The sequence below is a fragment of the Phalaenopsis equestris genome, unplaced genomic scaffold, assembly GCF_001263595.1.
Source record: "Phalaenopsis equestris unplaced genomic scaffold, ASM126359v1 Scaffold000098, whole genome shotgun sequence".
NCBI classification, from domain to species: domain Eukaryota; kingdom Viridiplantae; phylum Streptophyta; class Magnoliopsida; order Asparagales; family Orchidaceae; genus Phalaenopsis; species Phalaenopsis equestris.
In genome coordinates, this window is record NW_018164540.1 from 867,670 (window position 1) to 883,338 (window position 15,669).

Below are 15,669 nucleotides of genomic sequence, written 5' to 3' on the forward strand. Positions count from 1 at the left end.
AATCCTTATTTGTAGTTGTCGAATTCCAAACGTCGGCGACCTCTAATTGTAAACATCATCTCCCATATATGATTGTAACATGTTACACTCTTTGAAAAAAATAATGATGATTTTCGTTTACGTAGGTGCCGACCTCAATCAATATCCACCACTGCTGACCACCAGCCACTGACGATCACTGCTTACAACCGTCATAGTCAGAATACAACGATTGTTCCTAACTCTTATATTTTTTTTAACATTGCATATTGTCAAGTATTGTAACTGAAGTAAAATAGTAATCGAGTGCTCCCAGTGGATTACTTTGACTGGGTTGTTCCCATTGTTTTTTTTGCCTCTCAACATTTTTCTACTTAAGAATAAATCTTAATGTCTCTTTCTATTATTTTTTTATTATCGGTGTGTTGGATCTTCGTGCAAGACTATGACATTAGATTATCTCTTTATCACCGAAAAAATTCCGGCATGCCAACAAGGATGATCCTAACTAAATGACGCATCTCTCAAATAAATTTGCAAGACATTTCATAAAAATTATAAGCCATAATAAAAACTATAGAACATATTTAAATTAAAAAGATATAATACATACATTAAGAATCACATTTGATATTTTCCTTCGAGGATCACTTAAAAGATTGAATTGATACTTAAATTGAGTGCATTTCATAATTTCAAATTGACCGACACAACTCATCATATATCAATCCTAACATCTCACTCGTATACTTATTTCCTACATCATTAATTATCTCTGTATATTTCACATATTTAGACTCATCTTACTTAGATTCCACATAAAATAAATAAATATTAAATTGTAAACCGTAGACCTCTTTGGTCGGTCTGATATTTTACGGCCACGCGGCTCAGTTCCACCTGTCCGGCTGTCCCATGTGCTCATCATGTGATACTTGTCGGGGCTGGAACATAAGTCAAAATTTATCATTTCTATATTGATTTGGTCGGCATGCATGTAATTGCTCGTAAAATCTTGACACCATTCTCTTCCCCCCAATAGCCCCCAATATTTGGCCCGTAGGTGTTTAAGATATGTAAATAGATGAGAATTGGATGGTATGTAATTAGATGTTGCGAACGTCCACCAAAATTTTAGTCCCACATCTTATATTTTATTTTGGAATAATACGGTGCTCTTTAAAAACATATTAAGGAATTGCCAACTCACAAAAACAAATAAACAAGACTTCGTTACACCACTATGTTGAATATTTCAAATGCATCCGGCAAAATTCAAACACATTAACCGGGTACGAATATATATTTCACGAATAATTTTAAACACGATAATTTCAAATAAGCTGAACACTAACATGAGGAGCTCAGCTCGCTCATGTTCGGCTTGTATACGACTCAGACTTCAACAACACCTAAACAAAATGCAAAATCTACACAGCTAAAAAAAGGATCAAAGACAAATAGGCCCGCATCAGCATCGTCGAGCTCTTTCGAACAATCATCAGAGTTAGGGTTTCCTTAAATCCCACTCAAATATTCAATTCTCCCTCTAACACAATGATTCCACGCTTCGCTTCAAACACTACTAACTCTAGCAACCCGCGGGCGTTGTGCCCTGCCTTATCTACTATAGAGAAAACGAGTGTCGAAAAGGAACAAATGCATTATAACTGTCTTAATTGTTATGCAGGAATGAGATAGAGAGATAATCTCTTGTTGGAGGGTGTTACTTCTAGTTCGGGGCTTCTTGTTTTTCCTCAACAGAGAATCTCAGCTCGCTCACATTCGACTCGTTTACATGTAAAGACTTGCTTTCCGATTTTCAAATCGCGAAACTCATTTACATTTTTATATAAATCTACTTTCTAAATAAAACAAATATTTCTTTCTCCCAATTAATTCAATTTAATAAATAAAAATTAATTATTTTAAAATTAAGTTCTAATAATTATACAGGGGGATTCATACACTTTTATAAACTTTAGGACTAAATAGGCCCCATAATTATTTTGATTCTTTACTATTTTCACCTATATCTTTTAAATTTTCAATATCATATTATTATTATTATTATTTAATTTTTAAAATTAAAATCAATATATTTTTAACTTCAAAATGTTATAAATATAAATATAAAAATTTAAATATCAAATATATATAAGAGAAATTTACATAGGAAGCACTTTTACTTATCTCACAAATAAACACTCTTTTCTATGTTTAATAAGATGTATGAATTTGCGTTTAAATCTTATGATGGGCTCGTTCAAAGAATATCCCTAAAATAAAAACTAATAAAGCGAGAATATGCCTCATATTTGACGCCTTCTAATCTTGTACGCATCTACCATCCATCGCCAAATCAATACCTTATATATCCTAAATATTGTCATTAATAAATTTATAATTATTATATTAATTACTAAAAAGCCAAAAAAATTTAGAATTACTAGCAATGTTTAAAAATAATATGATTCTTAATCACATTTAATTAAATTATACTGAGTAAAAAAGTTATAATGTATAAAACATAATTTTTAATGTTTAAACAACCAAATGAACCATTTAAATCCATCATTTTTATTGTAAATTTTGTGATAGATTCTAGATCTTCATATGTGATGGTTCACATGTTAAAAAATAAATAAATTTACTATTAATTTGAGCTTCTAAAATTAAATCAAATCAACTACGATCGAGTGACCGGCCCGAGCATCACCTCTCAATGCATACCTTGAACACACCAACAATCAGTATTATTTGATCAAATCTCTAAGGATCCTCGATATTTGCTCTAAATTTGGCATAAGCATATGGATGAAAGGGTAATAATAGCATATTATTTTTATGATTATTTTTCTAGCCTTATTGAGGTTGAAAATTATTAAATAAATACTTGTCTAGTTTTTAAATTGAATGAAAGCTGGATAGCCTTATTAATGTTGACTTTTCATACAATGAAACAAATTAATCAACAAAAGCAAAATTCAAACCAGCTCAAGTTGCAAATAAGCTCTACATAAACATATTTACAAGCTACTGATGTAATTGCGGAAGAACAACCCAACTCCAATAGGGCTCCAATAGGGCTGTAAACGAGCCGAGCTTGAGCGAGCTCAGGTCGGGCTCGTGTTCGGCTCGTTCGAAATAGCTCGTGTTCGAAATTGTCTCGTGTTCGAAATCTGCTCGTGAACAGTGTGTTCGTGTTCGACTCGATTTAAATATTTGTGTTCGTGTTCGGCTCGAAATTGGCTCATTAAATTAAAATTGAGAAAAATAGATGTGATGTGTGGGATTCGAACCTGGATCAAATATATACAAAAGAAGACACTAACCACATTGCCACATGAGATATTATAATTTAAACTTAGACATAAATATATATAATATATTATTATATAAATAATATATGTAATATGTTGTTATATAAAAAGTTATATAATTTTTTTTTGAGTCATTTCGAGCCGAACACGAGCGAACAAACTGTTGTTCGTGTTAGGCTCGTTTACATTTCGAGCTTAAAAATTTGTTTGTGTTCGGCTCATTAGGCTTAACGAACGAGCCAAACACGAGCTGCTTAACGAGCCGAACACGAGTTGTTCATGAACAACGAGCCAAATTGACAGCCCTAAACTCCAATGGCGAGGTAATATCACTTAATTTCTAAAAAGTAAATAAACCTTTTTTATGCATAAAAAAGGTGGTATATATTTAAACACATGGAATTGGGTGGTATGTATGTAAATCTTTCCAAAAAGAGGGGGGGGAACAATTGAGATAACCAAACAAAAATAGGAAAAAGACCGTAGTGCTATCAGGACAACGGTGCTACATTATAAAAGAAAGAAATAACAATAGTTGTAGTAATATCTTCTATTTTCACACATTTCAATGATGGACAGGAGCTGGATAATCTTCTTCATACGATTTATGGCTGCTTTGTACCCACATAATTAACTATGACTGAGCTGCAGGGAATTGGCACTTTGCCTAGAGAAGAACGCAGCAATCCAAGCACCAGAAATAGGGCTGTCAATTTGGCTCGTTGTTCGCGAAAAACGAGCCGAACACGAACAAAAGTTTGTTCGCTCGTGTTCGGCTCGAATTGGCTCGAAAATAAATATATATAAATATACATAATACATATTCATAAAATTAAATATTACAAATTATAATTAATTAATTTTTTGTAAAAAATAAATTAACATAATCTCTGAATTTTTGTATGAAATTTGTCATTGAAAAATTTTTAGACAAAATTATTATTTTTTAAAAAAAAATAATATTTATTAAATAATTTTATATTCTAACGAGCCATTTTCGAGCCGAACACGAGCCGAACACGAACATGAAAATGTTATTCGAGCCGAACACGAACACACTGTTCACGAGCCATTTCGAACACGAGCCGATTTCGAACACGAGCCAGATTCGAGCGAGCCGAACACGAGCCGGGCCTGGGCTCGCTCAGGCTCGGCTCGTTTACAGCCCTAACCAGAAATGCTTTGCCAAATGAAGCATTATTATGAAGTTTACTTGAACTTTAAGACAATTTGGAAGCCTGTTTAAAAAGATTACAATGAAAATTAGCGGAGTAAGGCTTTGGTCGAAAGATCTGCCCAGCAATATCTGAACCCTTTGCTGGTATTGTCTGAAAAAAAATTAAAATTAAAATTAAAATCAGCTGTTATTTCATTAAGAAGAATTACTAACATGTCCAAGGCCAAAATGCCTAGCAATTGATGATGCAATTGGCTTTACCTTGTTGTTCTTATAATTAGTATATTCCTAAAATGGAAAAAACTCTAGAAATGAGATGGGAGAATAAGCCAATGATATATAGTTGCAAGAGAATTATTAAGGCATCAACTTAAAATATGAAGTGCAAATACCTGGGAATTAGCCAGTAAAGAGGATGGCTGAGAAGGATAGCGAGGTAATTCACACCATCTTGAACTGCCTCGTGGCCTTCAAGTCATATAGTTATTTTGAAATTATAGAAAAGCATAAAGTAGATTTGGAAGCAATTGCATCATTTACCAGCTTACTTCCGAATTGAGCATTATGCTTATGACATATTCTACTTTGTAGCCCAACAACAAAAGGGGTTGCTTTTTTATTCATAGAGTTCAAATATGTTCTGGCAATTTCACTTGGGGAGCCAAAACATTCCTCATGAATCTGTAGACATCACAAGACAACAAGAAAAAATGATGAGATTTAATAACTGCAAGAGAAAATTAATGATCCAACTATATATAACCTTTATAATACATAAAATTAAGTAAATCAAAATTTAACCTACTTGGAAATCTCAATTTATTATCCTCAATCAAATATATTAATTATATAACTAAAAAAAGAAAACATATTTCTATAATAAAATTCTTTGTTATGATGATACACCGGTCTAACAAATAAGTAAATTGCATTTTTGGTACAGTGTCTTGGCCCCCAATCTTTTTAAGTTCGCTTCATGTATTTGAGCTCTGATATGTTGAAGAACAACATAATTATACTTGAAGCATGAATTTGTTGAAGAACAACATAATTTTACATTTAAAACACCTAAATCTTTCATATCACATCAAGAATATCCCTTTTTTAACTTTTAAAATGTAAAATGCACTTTTTTATGCATAAAAAAGTAGTATATATATGTAAATTTTGAAAGTTAGGTGATAGATATGTAAACACATAGGAATGGAATGGTACATATGAAAATCTACCCAAAAAGGAAAAAAAACATTTAGATAACCAAACAAAAACATGAAAAGAGCCATTGTGCCATTCAGGAAAACTATCCTACATTATAAAAGAAAGAAATACCAGTATTTCTAAAAAAAATCTTCTATTTTCACATATTTCAATGATGGGCAAGAGGTGGATAATCTTCTCCATACAATTCATGGCTGTTTTGTACCCACACAATTAGCTATATCCGAGCTGCAGGAAATTGGCTCTTTGCCTATAGAATAACGCAGCAATCCAAGCACCAGAAATGCTTTGCCAAAAGATGTATAAATAAAAAATTTAAAGGAAGTTGGATATACATATATTAACCCTAAACTTTCATATTTACATGAATATAACTTTGGCGCAACAAACCTATGCAAGAAAAAATGTACTTCACTTTTAAAAAGTGGTAAAAGCACTATTTCTATATGATATTAAAGATTTGAGTGCTATGTGAGTAAAGATGAAGTTTAGGTGTGAAAATGTAAATCGGTAAGATCGTTTAAAAAAAAAAACAAAGGAATTTCAATTTTCTCATCAGACCTGGGCAGCTCATTCCACGTGGAGGTTGTAGAGCTTACTCTTGGACGCTATTCAACGACATATAAAAGGCCAAGTTCACAATTGACATTCTAGCAAGTAATGGTCCATGCCAGTTTGAGTTGGACTTCCTGGAGGCGAGTAGGCAACAACTTTATCATGGCCTCATCCTTTTGCTCGACTGAAATTGATCAAATATGCTTTAACATGGAAGAAGCTAATAAAACATAAAAAATTATCAATATAAACACGCGAAAATAACATCCACTAAGGTCTTAAACGTAATGCAATATTTATAGCAAACAAATAAAATCGCACTATATTTTGAGACTTTTGAACAGTGTTTGAATTGATAAATAGTTTTTGAACAAGAAAAATTGCAGTGTCAACTATTTACTAACCTGGTTGAATTATTGTTCCGTCAAGCGTGCGCAATATTTTTTTAGCCAACTCCACTGAACGGGGAGGAGGAGCATGGATACCACTTGCGAAGGGTATTTTAAAATCCTCATTGTCTGGAGCCTTTAAATCAGTGTTTCGATTGTGTTCTTGCCCAACAAAGTGTGATGATAAGATATCAGCATGAGTTACCAAATTTAAATCCCACAAAACAGGCTTATGGTGAACTCTCCGTGCATCACCGAAGCATCTGATATCCCTATATGAGCTACTACGTTTAAGTGTCTGGCCATTGGTTTTGAAGACAAATTTAAAATTCGTGTAATAGAAACCAAGCACATATTACCTCACAGAAAATATGATAAAATGAATCATCTTAAGAAGAACAAGAAATAATATCGTTTGAGGAAATAGAAAAAAAAAATCTGCCCAAACAATTGCAATGGTGTCTTAATTAATAAACAATTGTAGATAAAGATTAAAAGATAAATAGGACAAAAAAATCATTAAACAGAATATCGAATGCATGGAGCCCGACTAATCATACAAAAACCTATCACACTCAGGCCAAACTACAAACAACTGATCTCGACAAAAAGCCTGCACTCTTGCACCAAACACAATTAAAAAACCTCAAGCAGTAAGGAATAATATTTCCTCAAACATAATATTGCATAGGTACTAATTAAGCAAGCATGTGCCCGTCTCAAAAATTTTAAATTACTACAAATAAATTATGCCAACATCAGTAGATACATATATGCAACTCAATATACAAAAGCAGATACAACTTATAAAATTTTCAATGCCAGGAATCACAATTGTCAATGCTATCATATAACACAGCTTGCCTAGCATATATTGTTTGGCATGCATAGCTTTTAGAAAATTAAAAATATATCATGTAAGAATGAGATTGTGAATTTACTAAAAGATTGAGGATCGCTTAATCAACTTAATTTTCTAGCTTGGATCAAAGTCCAACTCAATTTAAACTTAGATAGAGTCAAGCTTCGATTAAATCAAATTAAACTAAAATCTTATAAAAATTCACATGCATATAAGCATATGAATACATGCACACTTCCAATTGTGTCTGGATTTATATTTGAATTAGCTGCAGATGTTTATTAATGCGCGTACACACATGAGCACACACGTGAATGTACGCACACTACATGCACAGAGAAGATAGAATGCTACCCATTTATAAGGATAGAGCCACTTAATCTCACACATTATTTACCATTCATCAAATATTATAGACTACTGTGATTCACATCTATGAGATATTCCCCGTATTACAATTAACTTCTAATTACTTCAATTATTATCCTTCAAAATGTATGAAGGACAGAAAAGATTGGTAAGGAAGACTAATTTCTTCCTCTTAAATATAGAATCGTATATACACATTGACAAATTATTGACTAATAACTATTATATGCAGTAATTGAAAGTAATGAAATAAAATAATTTATAAACTCCTTATTTATCTTAATTTTTTTTAATTACAATATATATTTAATCGTTCTTAAGAGACTGTGTTGAAATAATAGAAGAAACTTAGGCTTATGATCATAATTGAAAGCTTAACAAGTGTCTTATATTGTTCAAAGTGCCTCCCGACAAAAAATATTATGGTTGTCATTTCAACAAGGGTCAATTATCACGTCATAGGATAATTAGTAACCTTTTGAATGATATGAGCTAAAAAATGAGTTAGTTAACAGTATATGTTCATTAAGTCATTCAAAAAATAATTTAAAAATAATGTAATAATAATGACATGGAATGATTACATATAAATTCATACATCAAGTAATGCTTTGGAGATCAATTTATAGGATGTTGATGGCCTACATACCTCAAGAAGCATATGAACAACATATTGGACAACTATTGATTATGGAAATGAATAATTAGAAACACAATCATGAATGATGAGGGTGCTGAAGAGATTGCAAAGTTGTGGGATATAATTGGGACTACTTTGATTAACACATAGCTATTGTTTTAATTTGGGTTCTAAACAACTGTTGTAAAAATATTATTTTGGACACATACTTCAAAAGAGAAACATTTATCAATTTCTAAGTGGATTCAACACATAAACGCTATAATGATTATGATTCCCAAATCAAAACTATAATACATTATTTTGTTGAACTATCAATGCTATGCTGCTTTGCATGTTTACGTAAGAGAAAATATTACATGACAATGATTATCTTATAATTCTATCTTTAATCACCTACTTATAAGTTGAAATTGATAGTGCATGAATAGTTTGACATTTAAATATTAGTTTTTAAGTTGTGTAATAAGAAGGGCATTTATGTAACTTAAGTATATAAAACAACAACACAACCAATATAATATGACAAAAAGAAATTTTCAGAGATGAAATATTGTTTTCGCCACAACACCTACCCCACAGGAGCTTCTTGCACAACAGCTTAACAAAAAATTTTACAAACTATAGTTTTCATAAAACCCTTAGTGTTAGCTCATCAAGTAGGCATGGAATGGCAATTGAAATTCTGAAAAGCAAAGGAAAAAAAAATCCATTCTAGTGAAAAGTAATTAAATATTTGCATTGAAATCAAAAAGTTTATTATCATATTGCTCTATATAAAGTAACTTGAAGGCTCCATTGGATACAAGTAAGCTACCTTGTTATGTTATATCACAAGTTGTATGCTATTTTTCAAAAGAATATAAATAAGATTGATTATAAAATTTCATATTAATTTTGGTTGGTCATTTTTGTTCCCATGTTTACAGAAGTTGAATGTTTAAGCAAAACAACTCACTCTACCATATCTTCCAAGCCTCCATTAATCTAGTGCATAACTAATTTTTCAATGCATGATGTTAAGTAAATGTGCAAAATATCAACAAGTCTTTTAATCCAATCATGTGTTAGATATCAACTTCAATTCTAACTTTGCCTAGGTTGATTCAAGTTTAGCTGATCCGTAATTCCGAAAAAGGGTGTCAAGCTCCTTGGAAATGGTAATAGCCAGATAAAACCATTGGATGTAACAAAAATCTTATCCATGTTTTCAAGAAAATCTGAAATGGATCCAAGAAGAATTTATACAAAGCTTGTTGTTTTCACATATATATGGAACCATGCATATGACCACATATGCTCATGCATAGCTCGAACCCACAACATGAAAAAGGTAATGCCAATATTAGAAAATTATTGCTCATCCCAATTAATACCGCATTTCTAATGCCTCATTTCTAACTAAAATTGTATGTCGTATACGATAAATGGAGGGGAAATAAGTTGACTGTCTTTCACATTAATACATGATAAAAAGAGGTGAAGAGAAAAAAATTTTGAAGTGCATGTTTCATTAAGAATTTTCCCTTAAAAAGAGAGGTATGTGCTTTACTCTTATGTCTTTGCTTCAAATCACTCGACCAGTAATTCATAAGGTTATGTACATTATGCATTTTTGTTCTGGTATTGGGTTAAGGCCAATAACTAACACCGATGCATCTTTCAAGGGCATTGTGATAAGCCCTCCATATTTATCTTGATATATTAATCTGTAGGAATTCGTCTCTTAGACTCATACACAGCTTTAGGATATGGTGAGTGTCCTCCTGAAATCATATGCATGCCTTCAGTGGCGCATTGGTGGAACTCATACTATGTTATTTTAGTTTGTTTTTGGCTATGATGTCTTTTAAATCACCCTATCTTGCTTTTAATAATATTGTGGGAGAGCTTGGTGCTTTTATAGAAAACTCATATAAGGATTAAGAGGAAGATGTGCCAAATTTATTGTAAAACTCAAACTTTAATAAAAGTTGCCATGAACTATGAGGACGCTGTGCAAACTGCTATTGAGATGACTAGTAGATGGCATGAATAACAACGAAACAAACAGAGAAAAAAACTCAAAAATCATCAAACAACACAAATAAAAAAATTAATTATTAAAAAGATAAACAAAATAAAAATTGACTCGAGCGTACTCATTACAATCAAAAGACAAGAACTTACTAAGGGATAAGTGCCAGGTCATATTGAGCAACGTGCGTTCAAAATCCCTTATAAAAACATAAAGAATTGGGTGAAGTTCCATAATCTTCAAAACAACATAAGAGAGCTTAATTTATTAGCCCATATATTATCTCTACTTGATCACATATATGCCCACAAATGGTCTCATATGGAAGCAAGCATACATTGCCCAAGAAAATGTTCAATAGCCCAAATGGACACATGTACACGCATGTAGACACAGGTGGGCATGCGTATAGTAGTCACACCATTTAATACAATTTTATCATATGATTGATGAACCTTCAGGAGTTTGATTTGAATTGTAGTCATTTAGTTGCGTTATAAATCATGTCAGTCAATGAAAATTATGCTTCATTAATGGTGTGTTGCTATATTTTGCACTCAACCATCCAAAGGCAAACTGTACACACTAATCAAATTAGGAGGCCTAAAAGGGAACCTGTTACCAGAATTCCTTAAAAAATGTACAAAAGATCTAGAAAAATAAAAATTCCTAAATATTTATCACTCCTCATATGGGGACTTAACTAAACAGTACATCTTGTGGTCATTATAGAACGATTGAGGTGCATGCAAAAAATGACTAACTTTAGGTAAGTAAAGTATTCTCATTCTTATAATGAGCAATATGGTTTGTTATTATTTCTAACATGAATATATAAGAATAATAATTGTTATCCATTGTGATGTTTCAACCAACACTGAACTTATTTGCCCATACAAGTTGTCAGTGATAGATAGCAGAGAATGAGGAAGCAGATAACATAAATAAAACTTGAAAGCAATAAAAAGTTGTATTCTATTTGTTCATCTAATAAGGCCAACATAAAAGTAAATAAATTATACTGTTGTTCAAACCATTATGTCTATCTAATAAAAATAAGACATACCAATGCTTCTATATAAATATTCTACTGCCAAATATTTCTATAATGAATGGGAATATAATGGATTGTAGGGAGATAATCTTCTTAGTATGATTTATGGTTGTTTTGTTCCCATGAAATAAATTATATTTGAGTTATAAGAAACGAGTTCTTAGACTACATAACAACAATAACAAAGTCGAGCATAAGTGATGCTTTGCCAAATTAAGCATTGCTCTACATGTTTATTTAAATCTTAAGAAATTTTGAAAGTGTGTAGAGAAAATTGCAATGAGATTTTATAGATTAAGATCTAGATGAACGAGACCCTAGCTATGAAAACCATGACCATGCCAATAAGATCTAAAGCCATTTACTAGTGTAATTTGAAAAAAAAAATTTGTGTATAAAATTGGACCATCTAGAACAACTATGGTATTCAAATAAATTTTATTAAACCTAAATATTTATGCTTATAAGTGGAGAAAATGACTGATTAAACTAACATCTTTAAGAAAAATATGATGCCTTGCATACTAAAATATTTAATTTTTCTTAAAGTATGAGTGAAATTTGACAAGATAGGTAGTACAAATCTACTAAATGCTTAAAATTTGAACGTAGTTTTAACAATAGTAAATTTATCATACAAGTATCGAAAACTATTTGGGCAAAAAAAATAAGGTCTTTTAAATGATAAACAAAACTGGATTATTTAAATGAGATCAATGAACTCAGTTGTAATAAAGAAAAAAAAATCCATTAACATTACACTAATAAAAAAAATATAGGATTAAACATTAAGAAGAAGAACTACTAACATGTCCAAGGCCAAAATGCCTAGCAATTGATGATGCAACTAATTTACGTTGTTGTCCTTATAATTAGTATATTCCTGAACCGGAAACAACTCGTGAAATAAGATGGTAGAATAAGCCAATGATTTATAGTTGTAAGAGAATTATAAAACTCTAAAATTAAGACATCAACTTGAAATATAAAGTGCACAAACCTTGGGATTCGCCAGTATAGAGGATCGCCGACAAGGATAGCGAGGTAATTCGCACCTTCTTGAATTGCCTCGTGACTTTCAAGTCATATAGTTATTACGAATATCTTTAGAAATTATAGGAAAGCATAAAGCAGATTTGGAAGCAATTGCATCATTTGCCAATTTACTTTCAAATGGAGCTCTATGCTCATGACATATTTTACCCTGTAGCCCATCAACAAGAGTTGCTTTCTTATCCATAGAATCCAAACATGCTCCGGCAATTTCTATTGGGGAGCCAAAACGTTCCTCACGAATCTGCAAACATAACAAGACAACAATCAAAATTTGATGAGAATTAATAACTGCAAAAGAAAATAAATAACCTATACAAAAAACAGATGAAATTATAATTTTAACCTACTTGGAAATCTCAATTTATTAACCTCAAACAAACATATTAATTATATAACTAAAAAAGAAACATATTTTTATCAAAATAAACAAGCCATTTAATTAAGGAAAAAATCATAAAAAAATTTCTTTATTATGAAGATACAACAGTCTAACAAACAAGTGTACTAAGAGATTGGTGATTAATGAACACACTTCATAGCAAATGAACAATAAAAAGAAACAAAAAAGTGCATTGTGCAACACATGCAATAACATGGCCTAGTTCTCATGAAATAGAATCCATGACGATGAAAAACTATAATTAGTAGTTTTCTCGAGTGAATAATAACAATCCTGATATCATTGGTAACAATGATGATAATTATAGTCACAATAACAACAAATATGAAATGCACAAGAAAAACAGTGGTGGAAGTAGTAGCTATGGTGGAGTGAAATAACTATGATGTTATATGCTTTTAAAACATGAAAAAGAGAAATAATCAAATCTAGCACTTGAACAAAGATGTATTGACAAAAAAGAGATATCTTAAGATAGTTGTGGCTTAGTCAGCCCGAGAGAAAAGAAACCAAGGGCTATAAAAAAGGTTTAGAAACCTTAATATAGTTCATACAGATGAAAAAATAAACTAGATAGCTTGAGTCAGAAGAAACATAAGAGAAAAAAAAATAGCCAATGACTAATGAACCTCAAATCAGCAACAAAGGGCAACAATAAGAGAAATGATAGAATCGATACCCACACTAAGTACCAATAATACAAAATCCTATTAGAACTTGAACTTAAGTTTTGCATTATATACTAATTTGTCAAATTGGATTCACTAAGAAGAGCAAAAGCTAGATTCAATATGATATTGCATAAATGCACTTCATCAGTAGTAAGGGTAAAAGAACATTGACCATTGAGGCACAAAATTGCATTATGCAATATATGATAGAAAAAATTACCTATATGAACTCTACCATAAATGAAAAACCAATGAACATGACAGAAATCTAAGTGACAATAATGTTGATGGCACGCTTTACTAAGATGTAAAATATAAAGATAATTGCAGCATATTGCAGTAGGTTCGTTCATGGTACAACAATATAAGATAAGGACCAGGATTTATATACTACTAAGGAATGCAAAGGATGAATGAAATAAGTAACAATGCCATATTCTACAATATGCTAGCAGTCATGCCAACATTATTCTATATCAATAATATCAATTGAATCTTTTTAGATTGATTTAATCCCTATAAGATGGTTATGATTGGCCAGGATTACATGTCGACTAAAAGTGTCATTGGAAGCATGTGACTCAATATATATGACGATGAACCAATGTCATTTAATAGAAGTGTTATTTTGACCCTCAATTATTGAACTAAGGTAAAAAGGTATTTTTGTAATGTGGTACCGCTCACCTACCACATCTCACCTACCGCTCACCTACCTCCTACCTACCACTCTCTTGCTTCTATAAATAGAGAGGGTGTGAGGCTTAGGAGAGCAAAGGGAAGAGATCTTAAGCTACCACAAAGGAGGAGAGAATAACTAGAGAGCTAGAGAGGAGGAGAGCATTTTGAGGTCTTGTATCAAGGTGTCGCTTGAGAGGGAGGCCATAGAAGGAAGATGAGGGCTCATCTCTATGTATAAGCTATGTATTCACCATTTCTTTTGCCTTAGTGAACTATTTGACTGATTCCCTCCCGTGGACGTAGATCCAGTTGGATCGAACCACGTAAGCGATCTGTGTTTGCTTGTGTTCTTTGCGTTTCATTTCTATGCCAGGAAGTAAATATCTCACAGCAAGAAGTGCTGCAACAGAGAATATATGAAAAATTATTAGCAAATGCATAATGTATGAACTATGGATAGAAATAAGAGAAATCGATCAAGAACATAGAACTGAAAAAACATGAGAGGAAGAATTTGACTAAAATAGATAAGTCATATGAAAGAAGAAAGACAGTGAGGACAAACAAGTAGATAAGAATGTTGATGAGCAGATTAATTCATCAATCATTCATAATGTCATGATGCGTTATACAGAAGGATATGGTAAACCCATGAATAGGGTAAAACCTCATAACAAAAATACTAGCATGCTTGTTAATAACATAAGATCTAACACTTGCTAAATAAGCTATAAAATAATAACACAATTGATAGAGAGAAGGCTAACAAGCATAAGAACAACCACACTCATGATTGTGATCAAAATGCTCAATATAAAATCATAGAGCCCTTTATACAAATGAAGGCTACAAAACATAAGAGCAACCACAACCAAGACTGATAAAAGTGATCACAAATATGTCTTGCTATATACAATAAACATAGTATAACATGACAACAAAAGTTGATAACCTTGTGCTATGTATCAAAAATACTTGTGGTACATCCCCATAGAGCACTTCATGTCACAATAATAATGATGTGTTATATGGACAAAAATAGTTATTAATAATCTTCGTGAAGCATCATGGATTGCATTTGTTATTACGTTCAATGCGAATATAACAAAGATCTTACATAAACAAGAAATGACAATACTTTTTTATGATCCTCAATATCTACTTATAGTGATTGAGACTTAAAAGTTATTAAAAAAAATCCTAAACAATATCAGTTTTATTGAACACTTAAACCCAAAAATGACAAAGAATATACAAACATGTTAAAAGAGCTAAGGA

At 31.6% G+C, this 15,669-nt stretch overlaps 1 protein-coding gene across 5 annotated transcripts; it reads right to left on the reverse strand.

The window, feature by feature from the left end:
* Positions 1 to 3,716: 3,716 nt before the first annotated feature.
* LOC110020500 lies at positions 3,717 to 6,431 on the reverse strand. 5 transcript variants are annotated; one of them, XM_020718624.1, is made up of 6 exons: positions 6,259 to 6,431; positions 5,028 to 5,160; positions 4,872 to 4,947; positions 4,741 to 4,767; positions 4,475 to 4,630; positions 3,717 to 3,997 (listed from the first exon to the last, which is right to left on the reverse strand). In XM_020718624.1, exons 2-6 carry the CDS (start codon positions 5,101 to 5,103, stop codon positions 3,970 to 3,972), a joined length of 363 nt encoding a protein of 120 aa, XP_020574283.1. In that variant the 5' UTR covers positions 5,104 to 5,160; positions 6,259 to 6,431; the 3' UTR covers positions 3,717 to 3,969. The 5 variants fall into 5 exon arrangements, 1 of the variants encoding a protein (XP_020574283.1); XR_002293526.1 differs by lacking the exon at positions 3,717 to 3,997 and having other exon boundaries at positions 4,473 to 4,540; positions 4,693 to 4,767; positions 4,872 to 5,160; XR_002293528.1 differs by lacking the exons at positions 3,717 to 3,997; positions 4,741 to 4,767 and having other exon boundaries at positions 4,480 to 4,630; positions 4,872 to 4,935; positions 5,020 to 5,160.
* Positions 6,432 to 15,669: the final 9,238 nt, after the last annotated feature.